The sequence below is a fragment of the Cynocephalus volans genome, chromosome 13 (genome assembly GCF_027409185.1).
Source record: "Cynocephalus volans isolate mCynVol1 chromosome 13, mCynVol1.pri, whole genome shotgun sequence".
NCBI lineage: Eukaryota > Metazoa > Chordata > Mammalia > Dermoptera > Cynocephalidae > Cynocephalus > Cynocephalus volans.
Genome location: NC_084472.1, coordinates 50,634,990 through 50,647,238, shown reverse-complemented (window position 1 = coordinate 50,647,238; position 12,249 = coordinate 50,634,990). Strand labels below are relative to the sequence as shown.

At 36.8% G+C, this 12,249-nt stretch overlaps 1 protein-coding gene across 3 annotated transcripts in view; it reads left to right on the top strand.

The window, feature by feature from the left end:
• TCF4 (transcription factor 4) overlaps positions 1–12,249 on the top strand; it is a 341,982-nt gene that overhangs the window by 109,340 nt on the left and 220,393 nt on the right. For all 3 annotated transcript variants that reach the window (XM_063076471.1, XM_063076472.1, XM_063076470.1), the window contains exons 4-5: positions 8,450–8,511; positions 11,334–11,430. In XM_063076471.1, the coding sequence (XP_062932541.1) occupies positions 8,450–8,511; positions 11,334–11,430 (159 nt within the window). The remainder of the gene's footprint in view (positions 1–8,449; positions 8,512–11,333; positions 11,431–12,249) is intronic.

The window sequence follows — 12,249 nt, the reverse complement described above, 5'->3', positions numbered from 1 at the left end:
TGGTAATTTATTTCCAGTTGTTATTCTCACCTGATTTGAAATAAGTTTACTCTCCAAGAAACATTATGTTAGGTAGATTGATGTTTATTAAGTGCATGTATTAGACTAGTCCCATTTCAAAAAGTCAAAGTAGGCATGTACAGTTTGCATTATTATATACTCTTGCCTCAGTTATTTATGGTGTGTCTTGTTTCTGGGCTCCTGCTTAGAAAGATGGTATATTGAAAAGATAATTTCCTTTCAAGAGGAAGACCCTGAATAGCTAGTCCCAAACATTTGAAAAGTTGCTAAATAGCATCTCTCCATAATTTCACATTAATTATTCTCCCTAGAATATCATTCAAAGTAGATTATCATTGGCACCTCCAAATCATAAGGATTGATTTAAAGGCTTCAAGGTAACTTTCATTTCAATTTCATAATTTAACTGACTGCTACACTGAGTGTTCAAAAACGTTTCTGAATTTCAGAGTATGGAGCCCCTGACCTATTTATAACATAATAGCTATGCACTTCATTTTGTTACTTTCATATTATCTGGATGTCATATTATATAAAATGCTTTCCCTTTTTATAACACTGCACAATGAATTAATTGTGTATATTAAGTATATAAGAGTATTCAGTGTTCATTTTTGAAAAATAGTTTATTTTGAACGTAAAGAAAATAATATTTTAAACAATTATAAAGTAAATATTAATGGAAGTTTAAGGTGGAGGTTAATGAAGGCTAAAATATTGCAATAATTCCCCTCTAAACAGGTTTTTCCTATAATGCCTCCTCCCCAGTAAATCCACATTTTACCTTTCCATATGTATGTGTGCATATATACATACATATATATAAAAAAAACTTGACCTTTCAGTTTCAGATTTAAGTAAATCCATTAGCTCTCAGAAAGTCAGAGTTAGCAGCAATGATCTAAAAATGGAAAGCCCAGGTCTGTATTCTTTATATTTGATGGGCCTTAGAATGTGTGTGGGAGATATTGCCACAACCCTCATCCTTTGCTCAGTCAGATGTGGGTAGTGCTGGAAGTTTCTCATCGGTGCTCAGATTACTCATTGTGAAGTGTCATATTTTGTTTCTCATAAAAACGGAAGAAACAATCATGGTTGTATGGACATTGTCTATCAATATTTGAATCTTCTCAACTCTTCGTCTAGTACTAGTACGCAAATTTGACTTCAAATTACTCCACTTACAGCTCTTATTATATAATGGGTGCTAATGAAAATGTGCACATCCTTCACACGCTCTTTGCTGATGAAATATTTTGAACTCTACATTCATCTGGCACTGACGGAGAGCATATGCCATCTCAGTTTGTGTGGAGGGCTCAGCCAAGGGTTCTTCCTGGACTAGGAAATTAGTAGGAACCACAGATGTATGCGGTCTGTGAGTCTCCACCACGGTTTGGAGGATATTTCATAGTGTCTGTTGCTGGAGGGAGGAAGATTTGAGACAGTGTAGACTTCATCATGTTTCAGAATGATTATCTTTCCTGGAAGAACTTAATGCCTTAATCTCTGGACATTCTGAGTGACTGTAGAAGTTTTCGTTAGGAATTCAATGTTGCCGCAAGAGCAGGGATTTATAGACTGTTAGAGCAACGCAGATTACTTCGGTTGTTTCTCTGACTTCATGAAACTCTAGGTTCCTGGGTGTTTTGCATTTTCTAGGCTCCTTTCTAGAAAGGACTGATGTCCAACTCTACCTCAAACCAGCACAATTATGTAACTGTCACACTTGCTTATTTCAAATCGAGGTAAACCTCCATAATACATAGCTCATGTTCTTAGCTTGTGTCTCCGGTCAGCAAACACAACTTTTGACAGCATATCAAAATATAGCACATAGAAATGTGCTATAATGGTGAGATATAAGGAGGATATGCTAAAGGTAAACTAGGTCACTACGCAAATCTAATGCCTACTGAATTCTTATTGTGATTGTGCTATAGAGGTTCATGGGGAAGGGGGATTTGTTTAACCTAAATGTTTTGGATGTTTCGGAGATCCAGAAGACTGTTTAGAAATGTTCGACTTGTTTAGTAGAACTAGGAGTCATAAAAAGTGAGACTCAGATTTTCTTGAATACATCACAATTTTACATATTTCGGGGGTTTGATTATTTTTGATATTGGAGGGTATTAGTAAATCAGATACTCATGGTAGGTATTAGTTATGAGTATTTACTATGGGCCAGATACTTTCCCTAAATTAACAAGTGTTAATTAACTCATTTACTTTAACAATAACTCCTTAAGGTTGCAAATACTATTCTCCCCTTATTTCTAGTTAGATACTGACTTTGCTTGGGTCTTGGGTTTTTGCTTCTGGTCTCCTTGACCCAAGAGGCCATTATATTTTCTAGGTTGGCAGATGTCCTCAGGGCAAAAATGTCTTTTCCTCCTCCCTGGATTCCAGCTTTCACTTTGATTTTGGCTTAATGACTCCTTACTATCCTGTCAGCTCATTAGTATTTTAAAGAAGTTTTTTAAAAAATGTTATCTATCACTTCTAGTTTTTTGTTTATTTTTTGTTAAAGAATTGTTCACATATGTAAGCCTGCACTATTTTCAAGAAAGGAAATCAAACTCGTTCATTTTACAGTTCACAAGAATGACTTCAGAGAGGCCATTGACTTGCTCAGACCATAGAGCTGTTTAACACAGAATCCCTGCTGAAATCCAGGCTCCGTCCCGACTCCCACTCATGTGTTTTCTACCGTTTGTCCAGTCTGTCTGATAGTTTCGATCTCTCTATCCACATAAGTAAAGTGGAGATTTGAGTAATCAAATCATAAATTTAGTGACTATGGATAGGAAATCATAGGAATTAAGAATTGTATCAGTACATCTTTCCTCTAAATGGAGTCTGTGGTCCTAGTTCTGCCCAAACTAACTTTGTGTTTTGGCACTGAAATGTCAGATATTTTAGAATGGGCTTATGCAGAATAAATCAAATAAAATGAAAATTTGTGGATTGTGAGGTTGCCTTCTGGAGCAACCGTCAATCTCATGAAAGCTACTAGGTCTCTCCTAGTTTATGGCAAAATAAGAAATTAGAAAAATCTTTAGCAGTTAAGCCCATTGTAGTCTTTTGGAACAATAATTTCTATTGTCTGTTGCTTTTTTCCTTTCCCTCCTTCTGCTCAGATGATTGTCTTCTGTCACTCATGCTCATCTTGGATAGATAGTGGCAACAGAAAGAATGAGGGAGAGCCAAGAACTAAATACAGTCGTCTTCCCTCAATATCCATGGGGGATTGGTTCCAGTATCCCTCACAGATACCAAAATCCACGGATGCTCAAGTCTCTGATATGAAATGGCTTACTATTTCCATAGAACCTACACAATCCTTTCATAGACTGTAAATCATCTCTAGGTTACTTATAATATCTAATACAGTGTAAATGCTATGTAAGTAATTGTTACCTGTATTGTTTTTATTTGTATTATTTTTTATTGTTGTATTGTTATTATTTATTTATTTATTTTTTAATAGTTTATTTTATTTTTTATTTTTTGATGTGTGGCTGGTACAGGGATCAAATCCTGGATTTGGTATTATCAGCACCACTTTGTTTTGGTTTTTTAAAAGGTATTTTTAATCTGTGGTTGGTTGCATTTGCAGATGTGGAACCCGTAGATAAGGAGGGACAACTGCATTCAGGTGGCTTCATCCCAGAAAGTTTTTCATTTGTTCCTATGTTGCCTTAATGGATTTCACACATCTTTTCCTGTATGTGTGTGTGTGTGTGTGGTGTGTGTGTGTGTATGTGTATACACACACACACACACACACATATATATATATTTGTCTCACCATCTAGACACCAAAATATTATCTTACCTTTCACTTTGTGTTGCTTTAATTCATTTCAGTAAGGAACTATTGAGCCTACCTGCTGTATTGTACCACACAAGGTACTGAGAAGTACTTCCATTAGTGAAGCATGCTTCTTTCCCATAAGAAACATTTATCACAGTTTGGTATGATATAAAAATGAAGCTTGTGGCTGTATGTATACCCACATGGTAATTTGTGTAATAATCCCTGTATATTTAATTAACTGTTCTCTTGAACCAGCCATATAAACTTCACAATTGTGCCTGTTGATAGTATGGACAGCTACGTCACATTCTATCTTCTCTGTTGGGAGCTCTGCAGACATTTTCTGTCAGGTTTAATACCAGGATTAGTTATGATTCTCCTGAACAATTAGTGTGCTTTTACCAGATGAACATTGTCAATCTTATTTCAGTCTTTACTTTGCCTATTTAATAGTTTCTAAAATTTTGACCCACTTCTAGCAAATATCCAGTTGTCTGGCTATGCTAAGGCCTGGAATCCTGCTCACAGCGCCAATTGTCTAGCTCTTACTCCTGTTCATGACACCAGTTGTAAAGCTAGTCAACCACGCTAGTTGTCGGGCTCTTTTACCTGCTGGTAATCCTGCACTGACTGGGCCAATGGTTGAGCTAGGGCTGGGTCTGGAGCTCACAGACCCCTCAAGCCCATTCACAGACTGGGTCACAAACCCTTCATATGCCAGGCTGGGTCACCAGACCCCTTCTCGCAGGTTTATGAGCTAGGTAACTGGCCAAAAGGTCGTAGGTTGGAAAGCATGGCTGCACAGGGGTGGATGCTCGAGGCCAATGCCTGCCCGCCTGCTTCACTAAAACTCTCCCCCCCCTCACTCTCTCTTTCTCTCTGAAGATCACAAGAATAGCAACAAAACTAAAAAGATACATTGATGCGCATGCGCACTAACTCCCTGCATGCATGCACACAGACACAATTTGCTTATAATGGATGTGCTAAACCACATCCAACAGAACCCGAGGCAACGGCCCTGACCAAACTATTCTATTTTTCCAACACCAGTCTATCACCATATGCATTTTGATAAACTCATCATACCTGTGGCTTTATCATTCTCCTACTTTTATTTTCCAATCTCTTGATTCCCTCAATTATTTATTTTATATATTTTGGGTTGTATTATATTGTTCTCTAGTCTTTTGTGGACACAAGAGTGGGTATAAGCTTCCAAATGAATATATTCACCCTGTGGATAGTGACAGGAGGGAATATTCCAGCTGACTGTAGAGACAGATGAAATTCCTACCAGGGAGGTGTTTATGGTGGTGGCTTCAGCATCCCACATCACCTGCGTTTATGTCCTAGCTCTGCCATTTACTGACACCTTGGGCAAGTTTTTTCTTCCATCTAAGCCTTAGTTTTTTCATATGTAAAATCGGGATACTATTAGGACATATAAGTGTTTAGTACAGTGCCTGACACACAAGTAAGCTCACTAAATGTGAGCTGCTATTTTATGAGAGGTGAGCAATCGTTTAGGCAGAGGGATTAGCAGGCACAAAACCATGGCAGTGTAAGAGTATGCAGTGTCCTGGTATACCAGCAGGGAGTAAGGAACCGTGTGTAGGCCATGTGCAGGGTTTACATAGAAAGTCAGTCTGGGCAAGAACCACTGGGATGCAGATATGATGGGAGTGTGGACTGAATACTGCTGAAATTGGCAACTCAGGCAGGAATTTTAAGATAGGGAGTGAGACAGGCAACAGTTGGTGGGGTTGGGGAGGCATGCATTTGTCTCGTGTTTCCGATAGACTAGTCTTGTGGTTCTCAAACTTATGTATGTGTCAAAATTACCTGGGAACCTTGTTAAATATACAGTTTTCTTGGCCCCACCCTCAGAGTTCCAGACTCAGTAGGTCTGAGACGGGCCAGGCCCTAAGAGGCTGATTTTGAAATGTGCATTCTAGATGGTTCAGACCTAGGTGGTTGCACTTTGACAGGTGCTTTGAGATGCTCTGGAATAGTTATTGAGGAAATATTTGCTAACTAACTGGCAGGTCTGATGCAGCTCAGGGGAGGAAGATGGAAACAAATGACTTAAAAGTAACATATTTACCTTCCTTAGGAATTACCGTCATCTGTGCTATAGCTTTTCTCTTCTTGCTATGGATAAATGAGCACCAGTTATATAGATTTTTTTTTCTAAGATAAAATAGAATTAGAATTCATATGATTGTTCCATTTATTAGGCTTGGGAGAGCTAGTGATTTGTCCTCATTCTCTAGATCTAGCAGAAGGCCAAGGGAGGGAAAAGCCTATTCAAAAGAGAACAGTAAAAGAAGAAACAAGGCAGGGTTCAGCAGCACGAGGTGAAGAAATAAGGATGGAAATGGGAAAGGATGGGAAAGGACAGCTGGATATGATTGGTTGGGAATCTCTTCGTGAAGGAACCCAGCCAGTATTTAACCTGTTTTGAAAAAGCTAGACTTCCAGCACTTTTAATTAGTGGATTGCTCGCTTTTGAAATTGCCCAGTTGGGAATACTCAAGTTTTGATGTATTTTATCTGCCTGCTAATTAGCAGGCTGCTTGATTGACTGTCATTTTTCCTTTTTTCTGTGGACAGAAGATGGATATGAAGGTCTCTTGAAACAGTCCTGCTCAAGTCTGGGTTGCAGTGCCTAAGACACTGTATACTTATTAAGAGTTCCTACCAAATTATAAGTCAAATTCTAGTATGTCTTTTCTCCAATTTGATTCTTTCTTTTTGCTCTAGCACAGGGCTTCTTAGTCTCAGCACAATTGACATCGGGGGCCAGAATATTTTTGGTTATGGGGAGCTGTTCTGTGCATTTGTAGGACATTTAGTGGCATCCCTGGCCACTACCCACTAGATGCTAGTAGCACCTCCTCCCCAAGTTGTGACAGTCAGAAATGTCTCCAGGCATTGCCAACTGTCCTCCAGGGGGCAAAATAACCCCCAGTGGGGAACCACTGGCCTGGTAGTATGGTCCCCTTTCCTCTATGTCTTTGTCTACTTCTCATGTTCAAATCCTCTTTTTTGAATTGAAAAGGTAAAATGAGTATAAACAGTGTAAAGCCTTATGGTAGATACTTGTATAGGGATTCAAATCTCCTCCTTCATTATTTTTAGCCAAATTTAAGAGGAGAAATCTCTCAAATTAATCCATGCCAGCTGTTTTAGGTGAAAAGGAAGTCAAGATGTGCTAGACTTTTGAAAACTTGTGGTGGTTGAGAGATTTCTGTTATTTATACTTTTTTTTTTTTTTTTAGCTTAATGTATTTGTTTTTTGTTTAAGAATTAGGAGAACGATGTAGGCTACAAAACTTATTCATGTGAGAATCCTAGAGCGTTGTAAGTAACTTCTTTGTGTATTTCAGTTCAGCATGTACACGATAGGCCAGCATGTTGGGTTATTAAACAGCAGATCTGGGGAAAGCTTTACACTTTTTCTCCAGGCTTGATGCAGTCCCAGGAGCTTTCATGACATGTCTTAAAGCTCACTGTGCACTGATTTTAACTGTCCACAAGGGATATCTGATTGTAGTTGCATTACCTTCTGAAGCACCAACTAAAAGGAATCAAAATAATATTTGTTATAAAAAAGAGAGAATTCAAGTTTAGTAGTAATAAGTTGCTATTGTGACTCCATCTCTTAAAGTATTCTAAAACATCAGATAATCCACTGTACCAAAAATAAATCAATAAATTATATTATGATTACTTCTGCTGATAATAAAATAGCAGTAGCAGAAGGAATGACAGTGGAGCATTAAGAGAATAAACTATCACTGAAATGTTAGAAAACAGTAAATGGGATTATGTCTCCTGAACCAAAGTTTAGAAGAATTTCAACTTTCCAGTAGTTCATGTAGATCTCTTCACCATGATTTATCAAAATAGAACATTGATTTGTAATTGTAAGCTTTCATTTCCACACCTCAAAGCCCAGATTAAGGGTAGGCCAAATGGTATGTCTAGTTTAAGAAAATATTGGAAGATAGTGACAGTTTCGTCTCAACCTAAATAACTTTTAAAAGAAATCCCAGTATCCCTGTGTCCCTGTAATGTGCTGGTGGAAAGAGACTACTGAATACTTTTTTTTATCTAGTATTCTCTGTTGCATTTCTGTCATCTGGTGTGGTAAACCTTAGCGAGGGAACAAAAAGTATCCAAGAGCATTACGGCAAGGGTGCTGGATGTTTTAGTATGGATATTTATTTATCTTACTTTAACTTTTCTTTTGGATTAAGGTTGTATTAGTATATTTTTAAACTTACTTTGTCCAAAAGATTTTAATGAAACTTAAGTGTAGTTTCATGACTATAAAAATCAAGGCTATCAAATGCTGTGAAGGATGGAAGTAATTTTTATGTTCATACCTCTGGTTCCTGAGGGGCCAGTTCATTTCTGCTGTGAATTTAAATTCGTTAATTTAAGTAGATGGGTCAGAAGCCACTATCATCATGGTAGCCCTGTGCCTGATTCTTAATTAAAGGCAACAGGAGATTAATTTGAAACATTAATTTAAAAGTGCATATGTAAAAAGAAAGAGATATTGCAAGAAAGCCTAAAGAACTTTTCTCTTGTCCCTAGACGTAGAAGACAGAAGTAGCTCAGGGTCCTGGGGGAATGGAGGACATCCAAGCCCGTCCAGGGTAAGTATATCTAATCTTTTTTTCCCCACAACCAGACATCCCGCATATGTAAATTGACAAACTGAAGGTGATTTCTCACACACGCATGTACGCGCATGCACACACACACACACAACTGCACAGATATATATGCATACTAAGTTTAATGAGGATCAGCTTGTCTTTGGAACTTTTTTCATTCTCTTATTGGATGCTGTTATTGAATTTGACACTTGTTCCACTTCTGCTAACCAGAAGAAAACTTAAAACTCTTCATTTAATATTTGTCCTTACCTTTGCCAGTTATTGATCCAGTATTACAGAAAGTTATTGTAGATGGAACAACTTAAAAAAAATTAATATCCCTGTAATGTATTACTATGAATAGACTCCTTAATAATCCTGACCAATATACTCTACATAAAAAATCTGAGTTGATTTTACTTTGTAAACATGTTATTATTCCACTAGTATGTCTTTGGTTACCAGTTGGATTTATTTATTTATTTGGTCTTGAGATTTTGCTACTCTTTTTCGTGGTTCTTCTCCGTGTGTTGGGCATTGGTTGTTCATTTGGGTGTAATGGGAAGAACATGGAATGGTGTAGGGTGGGGTTTTTAGGCATTGTGTGTTTTTGATTGTTTATGACCTTGGGCATGTCATTTTACCTCTTTGTTCCTCAGTTTTTAAATTTGTAAAATGAAGGAGTAGAACCAGGAGACCCTCTATGTTTCTTCTGATTTAAATTTGAATTGTTTTATATATAATGTCTTTGTCTGAGTCATTTCTAGGCTCTCTAAAATCCATGTTAGCTTTTCTAACATGCCCCAAAGTAAAAGTAGACTTAGTCCAGATAGAAAATCAAACACCTCTCCCTCCTCCAATCAGCTGTGTAGATAAAGCATTCTGCAGGGAGGTTAACGTGTTATTGTAAATGTTCACATAAATTTGGGGTTGGGGTAGATCTCTATTTTGGCATAAGAGGCAGGCAAGATAATCAAGCTGTTAAAATGAGGACATTTCACAAGCCATAGTTATACGTTTCCACCTGTCCTTGGCATTATGATCCTTTCTAGGCTTCAGGGTAAAGCAGGATCTCTAAGCTTACCAGTAACTTTGTTGAGCCTTTGCGCCAGCTGTCGGGTTTGACATTCTAATGCATTATATGGCTGGGTTGAGGAAATCTTTCCTCCTCCTCATGTTACAGTCTGCACTTGCAGAAATAAATCCATTTCCCTTGACAGCAAGTGGAGATGACAGAACTTTCCTCTATTGTTTAGTTCATTCAGATTTACTTAATTTCTTATGACTTCTTAGTTCAGTACACACAGCACTTTTAATTGTGTTTTGGAGAACAGGTCCATATAGAATCATCCTGATTTACTTTCCAATTAGTTTTCATTAACTGTTCTGCCATTTTTTCTCAGAAAATATGTTATTGAACAATTTTGAATCAGTGTATCATAATTTATGTTTTCTTAATCCAGGGAATTGCATTAGACATTATTTGTGGCTGATCTGTATTCAGGCAACCTTATTAAGTCTCTCTTCTCTCGTCTTAAAGTGGTGATATTATCTTCTACCTTGCAGTACTATGCTGAGGATTAAATCAGATGATGTATATTAAGCTTTTAGTACACTATCTAGGATGCGATTATTTATTAATAGACACTAATTAGTATCATGCAATACCTGGTATAGAATGGGTGAGTGTAAAACTCATGATCAGTATTTAAAATGTGATATCCTTTCATATATCAACATATTGGCAGAAGTAGATTACAGTATCATTTAAGTGAAAATGAGGAAAGGCGATTGATCATGGGGTTGTTTGTCCTTAAGTTTCTAGTCATTGTCTAGTTAGGTGATGTGCCTTTTCGTCGTTTGTATAGCATTAGTCTTTTTTGTGTGGGCAGAGTCTGCCCTTTGGCTAACATGCCAACTGACACCTCTGAGTAAATTTGACTTAGACTTTATGGGCAGTTCAACCAGCTGAGCAGAATGACTTTTTTTTTTCTTTTTTGTGCACTTTCTGCACCTCAGTAGACTGAAATTTAAACCATGAAATACAGATGATTTTAATTCTTTCCTATATGTTATCAAATTCCTCCATTAAAACTGATATTATTTTAATTTTAAATTCACATTAAAAGAATGATGAAATTGTAATAATGAAAAATTTTTGCCAAAAGTTGTCTGCTTTAAAAGCACGTTTTGTGGCATACTTTGTCCAGCTCCAGAAATTCTAATTTATACCAAAACTTTGATGTTCATTCATAGTTATGTCGTAATATTCTTACCATTCTCATGCATTGATTACTTACATAACAATCCAGATCTCTTACAATCACAATAATAGTAACTATAATAAAACATTGAAACTTCAATATCGTAAAACCAAATGTTGTTTCAGTCACTCTACCTTGGTCTTCCAAAATCAGTTCATTATAGGGCGTGGACAATTTTCCCTTATAACACAAGCTTGCTTTCATATGGGTTTATCAAAATAATAACTTTTAATATTTGCAGTGTACCTTATATGTGTCTGGTATTTTTCATGCATTATTTCATTTAATCATGTCAACAACTTAATGCAGTTGGTACCATTATTATTTTTCCCAAGATTTTATAGCTGTTATGAGGAAAATTTGAATTTTGCAAACTCTAGAGCTCTCTCTTACTTGCTATACCTATAAAGATGCAGATTCCTTATAGTGAGATTCCTAGGAGGGAACAGTGGACTTCAATGTCTTTGGGTGAAAGAGGTTTCAGTAGAGGGGATATTTTTTATGTGCTGATTTATCAATGTAAAATTAAAACTTACGTTGTGATTTTACTTACAGAACTATGGAGATGGGACTCCCTATGACCACATGACCAGCAGGGACCTTGGGTCACATGACAATCTCTCGCCACCTTTTGTCAATTCCAGAATACAAAGTAAGACTAATTTTAAATTAACAGGCACTTTCTGGATGCTTATGTTTTACTGTAGAAGGGGGAAACCACAGACAGAGGTTCTGTTTTTAGGAACTTGGATAAATAGCCAGTTCATTTGTAGTAATCTTAAATTGCAGAAAAATATTGTCGGTCTGTGCTTGGTAATAGCGAATCAAGGACAAAGTTTTACAACCATGTGGAATTAAATCACTTCAGTAATACTGAATTTGCATGGAAAATTTTGCCTTCCTTAGGCATAAAGCACTTTTCTCAATTTCAGTGTTGCAACAGTAATTTTCTAAGTTAAGGTTGGTGAAGTCAAAGTGGTGAATACTTAAAATAAAAATATCATTAGGCCTTTTGGTTGACAATGATATATAGTCTGTGTTAGCTGTGAGTTTTTATTAACGGGGTTATGGAAATAGTGTGAACATACTTAGTGTGGTTAAATCAGAGTAGTATGTTTAAGTTGAACTGTAAAGACTGGTTGTGTGTTTATCAAGGCATGAACTTTAGTGCTGATGGTCTAGGCAGACCCCATCTTGCTTCACTGAAAGAAGCGAGGAGTAGTTGGAGACTCTTTGAGAGAATTTCCAGCATATCCTTCATACTAGTACCCTTAGCATATTTTTTTTGCTCTTGATTAACCTATAGGGAAGTTTGTTTAACAGCAGTAAACTGAGAAAAGGTAAGATAATCCACAGTGACTTAAAAGGTCTCAATAGCTGGTTACTTTAGTTTGGACTGAAAAAACGATCTTTGTTCTAGTAAGCATGAGTTCTTAACAGATATTAGTAAATTTCTCAACCAGGCTAAATT